At 44.0% G+C, this 14540-nt stretch overlaps 1 protein-coding gene across 3 annotated transcripts in view; it reads left to right on the top strand.

Moving 5' to 3' along the window:
* Positions 1–6617: 6617 nt before the first annotated feature.
* KLHL3 (kelch like family member 3) overlaps positions 6618–14540 on the top strand; it is a 48347-nt gene continuing 40424 nt past the window's right edge. For 2 of the 3 annotated variants that reach the window (XM_035105507.3, XM_035105506.3), the window contains exon 1: positions 6618–7060. In XM_035105507.3, the coding sequence (XP_034961398.2) occupies positions 6633–7060 (428 nt within the window). In that variant the 5' untranslated portion in view covers positions 6618–6632. Of the gene's footprint in view, positions 7061–7141; positions 7237–14540 lie in introns of those variants that run through there. The other variant, XM_088661936.1, reaches the window with a different exon arrangement.

Genomic DNA, 14540 nt, shown 5'->3' with positions numbered 1-14540 from the left:
AATACAGTACGTACGTTAAAAAAATGTCACCACAACCACCCATAACTTTACCAAGGGGAAGGTTTTCAAATGTTTATGAAATAACCACACCCATCCTTGTGTTCAGCAGGATCTAGAATCAATGCAGCATGTGAGGACAAACATGAACAATTACAGGTTGAGAGAAACTATATTTTTGTGCTGCATGTGGATTAGTGTGCTAGCAGCCTTAGAATTAGTCCTCAGAATGCTAGGTTTGTGTGAATGATTTCAAGAGAGAAATCAAGTGGCTGAATAATGTAGGCGATAAAGGCCAATTTTCTTTCTACTTCAAGCTTACTCTGCCTAAATCTCAATCCTTGGCACTAGTGTGATAATACTAAGCATTCATTTGCTGGCACAGCAAATCTGAAGATTTGGATTGCTAGTGACTCTAACACACAGTGTCAGAGCTAGGATTACAGAGGTTCCAGAAAAAGATCAGTCTCCATGTGAATTAATTTATGAAAGCTAAGAGGTCCTTTATACTGTCTTGATTAGGGTTGCTAGGGTAATATTTTTGAAAGTGTCCTATACTTGTGATGATGCTGCCCTTCACTTAAAAATGATCCTTCTCTCTCTTGATCTTTAGGGGAGAGTGCCTGCACTTATGTGGCGAAAAACGGCAGAGCCCACAAACCGAAAGGAGGTAGCTACAGGCTGAGTGTAATACTGAGTTCTTAAGCACAAAACTTCTTTATAACACCCTTGCCCACCCCAACCCCTCTATAGCCCCATGAAACAGAGCATGTTCTCAGTGGTTATGGAATACTGATGGGGGAGCACCTGGAAAACCAAATGACGGGGGGAATGGAATGGAGCGGTTGGAGGAGACACACTGCCTACTGCTGCAAATCAGGTTACTTGTTTTAAAATGCTCCAGGGCTAGAAGTGGGAGCAGGCCAGAAAAGTCAATGGAGATACTGTACATTGTTGTTGTTTAGTCGTGTCCGACTCTTTGTGACCCCATGGACCAGAGCATGCCAGGCACTCCTGTCTTCCACTGCCTCCCGCAGTTTGGTCAGACTCATGTTGATAGCTTCAAGAACACTGTCCAGCCATCTCGTCCTCTGCCGTCCCCTTCTCCTTGTGCCCTCCATCTTTCCCAACATCAGGGTCTTTTCCAGGAAGTCTTCTCTTCTCATGAGGTGGCCAAAGTATTGGAGCATCAGCTTCAGGATCTGGCCTTCCAGTGAGGACTCAGGGCTGATTTCCTTAAGAATGAATAGGTTTGATCTTCTTGCAGTCCATGAGACTCTCAAGTCTCCTCCAGATCCATGGGATTTTAATTTAGCTGGGATTGGGCACCAGCATGTCTATCCAACTTTGCCTCCCTCCGAAAAAAACTACCCCAAAGTATCTTGAACTTAGTTCTTAATTAGTGTGAACACACACATAGAGAGGGAGAGATTCCAAAGCAAATGCAGCTCCTTGTGCATATTGCAGGTTGAAAGAGGCTGTGTCTGGGGGAAGAGGTTCACACAGCCCTGCAGGGTAGTTCATACTGAATACTGGCACATTCAGGCTGCAATGTTACTCATTGATTTTATCTTCAAAGTGCAGGCTGGGCTAAGGGCGATATAAAACTGCAGTGTAGTTTGCTGCTGTGCCTCATTCCTGAGAGTAGTTTACAGTGGCCCTGGCACCGCAGTCCACTGTTAATGTTGCAGACTAGTTGTGAAGTGGGTTTGGATTCCCACACAAAAAAACCCTCCATGCTTGAGTTACAGTCAAGGTCAGACTTTCTCCCAGGCCAAATCAAGCACTGAATTGCATTTAAAACCCTCATGCTCCATTGATTTTGGTGCAGAATAGTTTCCCTTTTAAATGCTCAAAAGCAGTTTATGCACTTGGTGAAAGACCCAAGTCAGATCAGTTACCCAGTCTTTGATGCGCCTTCTATTTTTCAACCCCTTTAGCTACAGGTAACAAACTCCAGGGATATTGTGTAACATTTTGTTGCAAGGCCTTGTAGAAACTTAATAGTGACTCTACTGTCCCTCCTTGGTGTCCAAAACTACACTAGCCATGCACAAGAAGGAGGTATCCACAGGCTACAAGAACTCTAAGGTTTGCAGAAGTGTGAATACCTTAATTGTTAAGGGTAAAATTCCTTAAGGTGGCGAAATCCCCTCCCCTCAAAATAGCCTTCCAAGCCCTGAGCTTGCCAACTGTTAGAGGGAAATTGGAAAAGTTGGGATGGGAACTATCACGGAGTCTTTCGAATGAGGACATGGTTGGCTAGAATCCAAAACAGGAGCACACTGTGGGTTCAACATGTGGAAATAGGTGTATGGCAGAGTGTTTTTCCATCTTTCTAGGACTGCAGTGATGGGAAAAGAGGTACTTGTAGATTTTAAGGCACGGAGCTGCAGTTGGCAATACTGGAGTTATGTATGTAGGACTCATAAATAATCTCTCACACCCTTATACTATGGAAACTTTCAGTTAACTTTTAGGTCTGCCTCTCCTTGTACGTTCTCCAAGGCATTAAGCATACTATCAATGTTTTTTTAAAAAAATATTTTATTAGTTTTTCATAAGAAACATGAGAATACAGGCCCCCTCTGTAAACAGTTTCCCCTACCTACCCATCTCTCACAGAGTTTTATGGGAAAACATTATTCCAAAGTTTCAAATGTGAGTCTGGTAGATGCCACTGTACTTTATGTTCCATCAGGTATGTGCTGAAAGGGTCATTTTATCCATGCTGAAATCAACCTCAATACAGTAACACTTCTATGCGGCTGTGATTTATTTGAACATAGAGAATTTATGGAGTGCTCTTATGTCTCATAGGACAAGGAGGAATTAATAAGAGCCTAGAGTCCTTGCTCAACAGCCACCATCCACACCTCATATTTTGAGGAGTTTAATAGTTTGCAAAATGTGGTTGCTTTTCTACCCTGCTTAATTGTACAGTGGTACCTATGGTTGTTTTTGTCCATTGAGTTTTCTTGGCAGGGATACTTGAGTGGCTTGCTGGTTCCTGCTCCAGGTGGATCACATTTAGTCAAAACTCTCCAGTATGACCTGTACATCTTGGGTGGCCCTGCACGACATAGCTCATAGCTTCTCTGAATTATTCAAGCCCCTTCGCCATGACAATGCAGTACTTTGGCCACCTCATGAGAAGAGAAGACTCCCTGGAAAAGACCCTGATGCTGGGAAAGATAGAGGGCATAAGGAGAAGGGGACGGCAGAGGACGAGATGGTTGGACAGTGTCCTTGAAGTTACAAACATGAGTTTGACCAAACTGCGGGAGGCAGTGGAAGACAGGAGTGCCTGGCGTGCTCTGGTCCATGGGGTCATGAAGAGTTAGAAATGATTAAACGACTGAACGACAACAACACCTCTGGTTATGAACTTAATTCATTTCGGAGGTCCGTTCTTAACCTGAAACCATTTTTAACCTGAGGTGCCGCTTTAGCTAATGGGGCCTCCCGCTGCTGCTGGGTGCCACTGCGCAATTTCTATTCTCATTCTTAGGTAAAGTTCTTAACCCGAGGTACTACTTCTGGGTTGGGATGCAGGTGGCGTTGTGGGTCAAACCACAGAGCCTAGGACTTGCTGATCAGAAGGTCGGCGGTTCGAATCCCCGCGATGGGGTGAACTCCCGTTGCTCATTCCCAGCTCCTGCCAACCTAGCAGTTCGAAAGCATGTCAAAGTGCAAGTAGATAAATAGGTACCGCTACAGCGGGATGGTAAATGGCATTTCCGTGTGCTGCTCTGGTTCACCAGAAGCGGCTTTGCCATGGCCAAATGACCTGGAAGCTGTACGCCGGCTCCCTCGGCCAATAATGTGAGATGAGCACCGCAACCCCAGAGTCGGTCACGACTGGACCTAGGTCAGGGGTCCCTTTACCTTTACTACTTCTGGGTTAGCGGAGTCTGTAACCCGAGGTGTTTGTAACCCGAGGTAACACTGTACAATCAATGTCTCCCTGCTGCCCTTCTCCCCACCTTGGAGAACTCATGTGTATTTAATTGTGTGCTATCACTCTTTCTGTTTAACAAAATGCTTGTTGAATTCTTGTCCATAAGGGGAAAAACCCATTGGAAAAAAAGTTTTCCTTAGGAGTTTTTTAAAAACTAAAACATGGGAGACGATAAGGAAGTTCTACTCATCCTCTCAAACAGCTTTCCAAGTTACTTGCCAGCTTAAAACGTTAACCCTAAAAGTATTAACTAGAAATTTCAATGGGGGCATCAAAATAAGTACATTTAGAATTATAGCAGCGCTGATAAGGAAGGGCAGTGCATGGGAATTCTAGCAAAAACAACTTCCACTGGTTCAGCTTTGAAGGGAGTTTGGGAGTAGACAAAGGATACTTTAATACCTTGCTGAAATGCTTTGTCCAATATGTATCTGGGCATGACCTGTTTTGTCATGCGCAAGTTATATAAATGCATGCTAAGATTGTAGTCCGTTTGCCCTTGGTTTCTAACACGTGTGGTGGTTAGACCAAGATACAAGCAGTATGTAGTATCAATAGTAAATGCTTAAATAAACATTATTTCTGCACACTGTAGCACATTATGGCTGGAATGCAACATGGACAAAAATTAAATTGCTGAATGGTTTCAGGCGGACAGCAATAAAGTGGACAAACTGCAGAAAAAGCACACCTAGGAAAAAAAGCCTGTTGTGGGCAAGAGAAAGGACTCATAACATGTAAGTTTGCAGGGAAGCAATACATCTGTATTCTGTTGACAAAATATGTACCGTACCTTGACCGCTAATGGAAATTAATCATTTTTCATATAGTAAACAGGCTGAGAAACTGCAACCTAGTTAAGATCACTTAGTTAATAAGGGTTATAACCAAGGATTCAGAAGCTCACTCTTACCCACTACTACTCTATGTTAGTCTTGGCAAATGAACAGTGTTCCTCTGACATGTTCCATTTTCTTTTTGTAGGAGTGGAAATGTATAGGACAGATGAAAGAACAGGCTGTTTGGTCTTTCAGCAGACAGGTATTTGTCCAAATATTTCAGAAAGCTGCTTACATTTGCGTGTTTATGTGTGACAATATATATAATCTACTGCAAAGACAGAGCCGTGTAGTTGTTTGGTTAATATATAATGGGTTATGAAATTTTTGATTTTGATTGAATAGGTCTTTTTTGAAGTCACGGGGGCATATTACACCGATCCAGGCTCAGGACCGCAATACTTCAAGGACCGCCTCACTCCACATAAATCAATCCAGATGCTGTGAGGTCCTTCTTTGTGTGCCTCCTCCACGAGAGGTCTGGAGGGCGGCAAAACAAGAGCAGGCCTTTTCTGCGGTGGCTCCCCATTTGTGGAATGCTCCCCCCAGGGAGTCTTGCTTGGCTCCTTCTTTAGATGCCAGGTGAAAATGTTCCTCTTCAACCAGCCATTTGGCTGGTTAACATTCCATGGCCTTTTAAATGTGTTTGCGGGAGGGGTGGTGGTTATTGCTTTTATTTGATTACGTATTTTGTGTTATCATGTTGTATTTTTATGTTTTGAACCACCCTGTGATCTTCTGATGAAGGGCAGTATACAAATTCAATAATAATGATGATGATTAGATTTATAAATAAATAAACAAACAGAAACAGAACTATTCAATAAGATGGAAAACAGGCAAGCTAGTGAAGGTAAGAACACATTTGCAATGGGAATCTGCAGGCTTGATCCCTGCTGTAGTGATTACAAGAAAAGTTATAACTCAGCAAGTGTGTTTGAGCTTTGTATGGTATTTAAGGGCAAGTCAAAACCCATTGGGAACTTGGTCACCTGCATGCTCCAAGTTCAATGGGGAATGTTTTTTAGTTTAGGAATACAGTACAGCCTAGATTTCCCAGGATGTTTTTCTGTGGCTGAAAGAGGAGAGCCTAGCCAGTGGTTCAGATGAGGTAAGGGTGGGCAGTTGCCTTGCATTCTAATACTTGCATCAGTTTGCCCTGCCCACTCTGAAATACTTTTTAATTCTAGGGTTAGTGTCATTGGATGTTAATTTTTCCTCTTTTCACCGGCCTTTTACCTATGTGTTAAGTAGGTGGCTCCCTGTGCTGGGGGACTTTAGAACAGGACGCGATCAAAATCCAGATAGGTGGGTTAAACCACTGAGCCTAGGGCTTGCTGATCAGAAGGTTGGCGGTTCGAATCCCTGTGACGGGGTGAGCTCCCGTTGCTTGGTCCCAGCTCCTGCCAACCTAGCAGTTCGAAAGCATGTCAAAATGCAAGTAGATAAATAGGAACCGCTACAGCGGGAAGGTAAACGGCGTTTCCATGTGCTGCTCTGGTTTTCCAGAAGCGGCTTTGTCATGCTGGCCACATGACCTGGAAGCTATATGCCGGCTCCCTCGGCCAATAATGCGAGATGAGTGCGCAACCCCAGAGTCGGTCACGACTGGACTTAATGGTCAGGGGTCCCTTTACCTTTACCTTTAAGTGATGCAATGCACATGCATCCTGTAGAAAAAAAGAGAGAGAGAAGGGAACAAAAAAAAGGTGTCAGTTCTGGGAGCAGGATGAATTACCAGATCAGGGGGAAATCACGTGACTTATCTTGCTCTGCTGCATTTGCCAAGTGTGTGTGTGTTTAAAATAAAAAGGGCCCGAGGATGCACTGTGCAAATGCAGCATCTGGGGCGGTGCAATTGCACCTATGCCCACAGCTGCTGTTGCCAGGAGACTAGTAGAGTAGCAAGCTTGGAGCGGGAGGAGGCGAGGCAGAAGGGAGTGGGCTGCCGAGGCTGGAGCAAGAGCAGCAGCAGCAGCAGCAGCGGGGAGCTCTGGGTAGGGAGTGTTCTGTTTGCTGCTGCAACGCTAAGCTCTGCTGCTGCTGTTGCTTTAGGAGCGAGAGGAAGCAGCTCCGCGGAGGGAAGGAGGGGAGCCGACTGCAGCCATGCTGAATCACAGGCGCTGACTGATTCGCCCAGCTCTCTGCGCCCCGATCAAGGAGGACAACGGTGGGAGACGCGGCGGCGTTGCCCGAGGCCAGGAGACGAGGGTGCATGCAGAGTTCAAGCTCCACTCCGGCTGCGCACAATGGACGACGAGAGGTTTGTGCGGGTCGGAGGGGAGGGAATTAAGTGTGTGTTTGTCCGCGACTGGAAGAGTGCAGGCGCCTTTGTGTTTGCGTAGGGAAGGGGTGGCAGGGCACGCCGAGCTTTCCGGTGGGCCGACCGATCCCCATGGGAGGACAGCCCTGCCGGATCCATTTAGCATCACTCCCAAAGTTAGCTGCTGCAATAACCTTCCGCGTGGCGCGGTTCATTTGCGTGCGTTTGTTTGTCGTGGCCCGAAGGATCGTCATTCTTCCTGGTCGCTGGCAGGCTGTCTTCTTATTTGTATTTTGGAGATGTGTGGTGTTTGCATAGTGCGAGCTCTCTCCTTCCCCTCCCCTCCCCACCTCGGACTCATTCATCGCGGAATCCTTCATCACTTTTCCAGATTCTCTCTCCCTTCCCTACTTCCTGCCTCCGATGGCCCTGGTTTGAAATTCTCTCTTCCTCCCTCCGTCGCTGCCTCCCTCCTTCCGCTTCTTTTCGGCGTGTTTTTCAGACTTGAAAATCGCTTTGCAAGCGACTGACCTGGGGCGCCCTGTGGTCGTGCAGTTTTAAGAGCCTTTGCTACTTGAAGGAGGCAATCGTCGTTTTGAGAGCAACCATTCCTCCTCGATCGTGCCAGGCTTTTAACTTAACTGTTTTGAGTTTAATAACCACATTAAAAAGGTGGTAATCTTCATAGAAACGCATATCTGCTTGATAGTACTATATATATCTGCTTCGTTTGCACAATAGAATACAACTATGTAATTAAGTGAGAAGTCTGACTTGTGAACAGCAGGCAGTAGCCCGGCCACACGTTAAGAATGCAGGAGCAGTGATTAAATTCAGGTCTGCTGGCTCCAGCATGAACTCCGCTTTCCCTTTTAATTTATCCCCCCCCCCTTTTCAGCTGTTCTGGAATTCACTTTCTAATCCGCAAATACATGCCCGGCTTCCTTGGCACAGCAATTACGTAGGTGAAAGGCTAACTTGTTTGGATTTAATAAAACTAAAAAAAAAAAATAAAAGTACAGGAAGTGTGCTTGTGGGAGCCCAAACAGTTGCTATGGAAACATTAGAATTTTTAGTAAAGTAACACAGGGTTGATTCACACAATCTGGTCTCCTGCTGTGGCATGTTAGTAACTATTGCTTGCTGCAGTTTTGTTGTCACAGTTGCTGATTTGACTTATTTTGGGGTGTGAGGTTGTGGGGGGAGGACTTTTGGCACGTGCATGCATTCTAGATAATGGCTGTGTGTGATCCACCTGTGGCTCCCTGATATGCAGGACGTCATGTGATCGTACCATCACTGTGGTTGATCAACACAGTAATTGATGTTATGATGTGATTCTGGTCACATGATAGACTTCCTCTCCATAAAGAAATGTAAGTTACAGTTAATTATATAAGGAAAGACATGCAAAGTGAACCAGCGCTTACAGTTTGGTAGTAACTGCCAAAACGATACTGAGCACGTTTTCCTTGCTTTTGGTTGCTTATTTCCGATCTTTTAAATCTTAACCAGTCTGGCAGTATTTTAGACACTTAAACCAACATGTTGTAGAACATTTACAGATCCATTGTGGAGATAATGCCTATGTCTCATTCTAAAGCAGAGACAAAACCAGTAACACCAGTGACCTGTAACATAGCACATGAAAAGGCAAACAATAATAGGTACAGTACACATAATAGAAGAGCCTTGTCTTGTATTGTTCATTTACAATATCCGTGATGCTTAACTAAGATAATAAAGCATAATACTTGGAACACGGTGAGAGGGTGTAGCAGTGTTTTCCACTTTACAAAATAGAAATGTGTTTTTCCTGCATTGTGACGGGATTTGAACTGCGTGAAACAATTATGGAAAGAATACTTAGTTTTGCTTTCTTGGAAAAACAGGATGTGCAGAGCACTTCCTTTGCACATTGTGAACTGGATGCCTTCAGAAAAGGGGAAAAAAGTTGAGGCTCTGCTGCATATGGAAGCAGTAGAAACATGAGATGCAGTTCCTTCCCATAGTATAACTTAACTTTTTGCTGCTATCGGTTTGTGATGGAATGCTGCTTCACATACTGTACTTCTTTCTAAAGGTTGAGATCCAATGCCTCATTGAAATCAGTGGGACATCCCACTTTCATATGCCCAGAGCTGTGTCAGAGCTTTTTCCTTATGGTGTATTTTCATTGAGCTGCAGTATATGTCCAAATAACTGCACCCACATGTATTTCTATGGTCATGTAGACATTTTCCATTCACTGTTGTCCTTCAGCGTCATGGAGTGTCTGTGTGCGTTATTTGGAAGACCCGTGTGAATAAGCTCAGTCTTGTGGTTTCAGTACAGTCATACCTTGGAAGTCAAACGAAATCCTTTCCGGAAGTCTGTTTGACTTCCAAAACATTCGGAAACCAAAGCACGGCTTCTGATTGGCTGCAGGAAGCTCCTGCAGCCAATCGGAAGCCCTGTCAGACATTCAGGTTCCAAAGAACGTTCGAAAACCAGAAAAGTCACTTCTGGGTTTGTGGCATTTGGGAGCCAAAACGTCCGAGTACCAAGGCATTCGGGATACAAGGTACGACTGTATTCACCTATATTTCTTTACTGTAACCCGCACCCCCCCCCCAAAGTATAATGTTTTGTTACTGAGTGGTATCTAAATATTCTAAATAAATCCCATGTCAATGTGGGAATGTATCACGAGGAAGCACTTTGCTCTGTTTGATATCCAGTGTTTGGGGAGGAATAAATGAACATTGTCAGGCTTGCAAGACAGTCTCTCTCTCTCTCCTTCAGAACTCATTTTCCTGGCATGTGCTAATGGTTTGATTGTGGTGAGATCCATCCAGTGCCTATTGCAAAACTGTACAGTATCGGCAAAACGTTTTATTCTACCCACAGTCCACTGGTCTCTTATCCTTGGTGTCAACACATATTTATGGTATATCTATACATCTCTCCAATAATTGCAGAGAGAGGGAGAGAAGGGGGCTTTCGACTGTGGACTTACTGTACACTATCAGTAGCTCAGCCTCATTCCCTGTGCACTGGCCATCTTGATGTACACACTTGCTCCTAGATTCTTTGAGAGCTTTGACCTCCCACTGGAGTTGCTATGAGTTTGGAATCTGAGGACTTTCCCCATTTGTTCGTGATGGGAGAAATTTGTGAGAAGGGGTTTCAGAATGAGAGACGACCATATTTAATAGACTTAAGTTGCAGGCAGCTGTCACAGTAGAGCCAGGAGCTGTTTCATGGGGCCATAGCTGGGGTAGCTGTGGATATATTATTAAAGGTAGTTGTTCAGCAGTCTTCATAGAAATATGTATCTGCTTGGTTTGCATAAGAAGTTATAATACAATACAGCTATGCATATAAAAATACGATCCTGAGCACCAAGTTCTGTGCAACCTTGGACAGCTCAGGTGATTGTTGGGCAGCACTAACAAAACCCCCAGCCTGTTCCCAGAACACAGAGAACAAACATTTGAACAAACAGTTATTGGGGATGAAGTTCCACTTAACTTAGGGGCACTGACTTAAAGAAAAATATACATTGGGGTATGGGGGATGGATTGCATGTCAGACTTTCTTTCTGGCTTCAACTTGTGAGAATGGCATTAGAGGCAGGAAAGGAAGTGGGATGACTGGAAGGGATGCATTCATTTCCTTTCCTGTAGTAACCGGGATGCAAAAAAGTATTGGAAACCCCAGAGCTCCAAGCATTGCTACCTTGCTGAAATTATTGGAGCTGAGTTCAGTTGCCTGGATGTAGGAATGACAATGATGGTGACGATGATTGATGATATTAGAAATGCTAATTATAACCAAAGTGTGTAATACTGCTCAAACATCGAATCCCTCTTGAGTAATCAGAATGTTGCACATCCACTGTCTTGTAAGCTTTAAATTCCCCTGTAAGGTAGGAAAGTAGTATTATCCCCAAATTGCTGGTGGTGGAGATGGAGAGAGAGAGAGAGAGAGAGAGAGAGAGAGAGAGAGAGAGAGAGAGAGAGAGAGAGATGGGGGGGGGGCTTCCCTAAGGTCACCTGGTGAGCTCAAGGCAAGGGGTTCTCTATTTCAAGCCCTAAGAAGTTTGCAAACTGAATTTTGACAGTGGAATAATTAGAGGAAGGAGGAGTGAGGATAGCAGGGATATCCTTAATCACTTTTAACTTCTGTCTTTAGATCAGTATGAAACCCTATTGGGAAGCCTTCTCCAGATGTTTTGGACTACAACTTCCATCATCTCTGACAGCGGGAGTTGTCATCCACAACAATTTAATAGCATCAGGCTGCGGAAATGCTGCTGTAGGGACTCTCATATTGCTTGCTGAACACCACCACTAATGATAGATACCTTGCAAGAAACTATTTACTTGGGCATGTAGATGTGCATTGCAGTTCATATTTTTGATGGGAGCAGTTGCCAAAACAGGCTGTCTTGTATCCATAGTTAATGCATTCATGGAAGCAATTCCAAGACTGTGGAAGACTAATCCCATGTGGTTTCTACGACTCCATGTTGCTCTTGACTCCAGCTCCATGCTGATAGATGGGAGTACCTTCACCAGTGACTGCCTCCCTATGGGGATAGCCTGGTAGATGGCATGTGTGCTGTCTCACGGCATCTGTTATCCATGGAAAGTGTTGGGTTCCTCTACATGTCTTTCCCTTCTCACTGACATGCATTCACTGTTATGATTGTGCGTTGGTGCAGAGTATCAGTTGACTTTGCCAGAAAGCTGCTCAAGCTATCTCTGCTTCTCGATGCTGAAAGTGACTTTGAAATTTTGGAAAGCTGATCACGTACCCCAAGCAGTGAGATTCCCTTTCTGGCCAATATGCAGTCAGAACTAGTGAATGCATAAAAAGTGTTGCATAAAATGCTTAAAAGTGTGGCCTAAGTCTTATGGCAGTATTGCATCTAAATAGTGCTGTTTAACAAAAAGCTGTTTAGATTTAATTTTTGCTTGAAGTGATTCTTTCTCTCTACCCTCCCATACCCTATATTCATGGCTATTTGCAAGTATTCTTCCCCAAGTGCTGCCTTCTCTGTTGTTTCAGTGACTATATTTCTGTTTCAACCCTATTCTAGTGATCAAAGACAAATCCCAATGGTCTTCCCAGTAGCACAGTCCACTTGCAGTTCCTTCAGTGGGAATATGCAAAAAGAATTAAATGGTGAGGACCATAGTATTAACTTGACAGTCCTGATGAAAATTGTATAGCCATCAACAACACCAGTGATCTCCTTTCTGGAACATTGTTCAAAACCAATTCTTCATAGTTGTATGGAGCAATGCTACTCATGTTAAAATGTGTAGGAAAGTACTTGCTCTCCCTGTGTGCTGCCAGGTGTGTGACAAATGAGCATAAATTCATATGATTGTTGAATCACTCACTATAAGTATAGGAGCAAGAAAAACTAATGTGATCAACAACTGAAATATTTCAGCAATAGCACTTTTTTTGTTGGTTGTAACTTTTATTTAAAACCTTGTAAGAAAAAGGTTTAAAAATGAGTATCTTGTATGTTTAACAAAACTAGCACCACAAAAATCAGCTGCATGTGACTGGGTAATAAGGTTAGGCAGTGACAGTGGTATGTTTTCTTGATCATTCAAGCAGGTCCCTCCAATGCCTTTTTTGCATCTGAAGGATGCTTAATGAAGCTGTACTGTGTACCGCAGAATGACTCTCAGTCCATTAGTCTTTTGGCTGCTTTCATTTGACACATCGGCTTTTCAGCAAAAGCAAGTGTCCAAACCAATTCATACTAAGTTTCTAATGACAATCCTCCCAGAAATCTCCAGCACCTCACTGCCACCAGGACATCTTTATATTTATTGCAAATTGTTATTTAAATCCTCGTAACCACCTAATAAAGGTTGTGCAGCCAAAATTCATTGTGTTCTAGGTAATATTCCCATATAATACAGTCGTACCTCTGCTTACGTAGCCCTCTGGTTACGTAAATGTCAGGATATGTAAGCGGCAAACCCGGAAGTATATTTCCGGGTTTTTGCTGTGCACGCATGTGCAGAAGCGGTCTCTCAGGATTTGGTCAGACCTCCGGAACGGATTCCATCTGCAACGGAGGTTGCACCACTATACTCAGCTCTTCTAAGGACATTATGGTTACATCTGATTTTGTAAACTTTAGAAATAAGTCCCTGGAGAGACTTTGGTGTATTTAACAGCAGGTGCTCCAATGGGGCAGGTTCCCTGGGTGCTATTTATTGTTTGCAGAACTAGAAGTAAATGCGCCACCCAATACTTTACGTGTCAATTCACAGGTTACTAGATCATCTTCAGGCTTTCTGTTTAGTGGGTAAAAACAGTTCAACTTTCTAATGCCTCAACACCCCCCTTGCCCCTCCACATTTAAATTAGCAGTACCATCAATATCAAGTGATCAGCATGACAAACACCATATTCATTACTATTTATAATAGCATCATCAACAATACTGTTCATATGCCTGCACATGCATGTAGGTAAGGTGCGGTTGGGAGTGGCCATGCAGTGGCAAGGCCTGTTCCTTAGCCCCATCTACACTCATTGTCTGCACTTTACTATGCACATATAGGTTGCATGTGTGGTTGGGAACTCTGCAGAAAAAAAAGTTGCTAACACCAAAGTGAGTGTTGTTCTGTTTGAAAAGGCTTTTACATCACTGTCCTCAAACACTGGTGTGAAAGGGTGAATTGTCAGGCAAACAGTAGAATTGAGCTTTCACAATGTGCTGGCTGGCATGTAAATTAAGCAGGAAGAGCTGCACATATCTGTGGGCTTTGTAGGGATTGGAGGCAAAAAAGGGGTCTGTTTGGTGAGTATAAATGTTTCCTCTTGGGCGGGCAGCCGGGGGTGGGGGTGGGGGAGGAAGAGCCTTGTGCTGAAAGTAAGGTAGCACGCTAGGGTGCAAAAGTAGTATATTGTGGAAGAACTGCTAGCATGCCAAGGGAAATTAATTAAATGTTCCTGTAAACCAGGCATCCCCAAACTTCGGCCCTCCAGATGTTTTGGACTACAATTCCCATCATCCCTGACCACTGGTCCTGTTAGCTAGGGATCATGGGAGTTGTAGGCCAAAACATCTGGAGGGCCGCAGTTTGGGGATGCCTGCTGTAAACTGAAAGCGCCAGCTTATAAAGGAGGCAGCCCATTCCACCTCTGCTTTCTCTGATTTTCCTACTTCCCAGTTACACTTATCAGGTGTAATTCTGTTGTATCTCTTTAGGATGAAAGCTGAAGGGTTTGCTGTTTGTGAAGAGGCAAGTCTTTAAAACAACCAGGCTTATTAGACACCAGAGGCATATAAACAGAGCACAGAATGTTAATATCCAAATTGTTGATTTTAAATATGCCGGCAGTGCTGCTAGGGAGCTTGGGTCATGGAGAAATGTTTTGTTTGTTGGTTTTAATGGAACTCCAAATGTGATTTCAAAGTGGACACACTTGCATCCATGAAAGTGCTGTGGAATAATCA

This window comes from Zootoca vivipara, chromosome 2 (genome assembly GCF_965207765.1).
Source record: "Zootoca vivipara chromosome 2, rZooViv2.hap1.1, whole genome shotgun sequence".
NCBI classification, from domain to species: Eukaryota; Metazoa; Chordata; class Lepidosauria; order Squamata; family Lacertidae; genus Zootoca; species Zootoca vivipara.
This window is presented reverse-complemented; position numbering and strand designations above follow the sequence as displayed.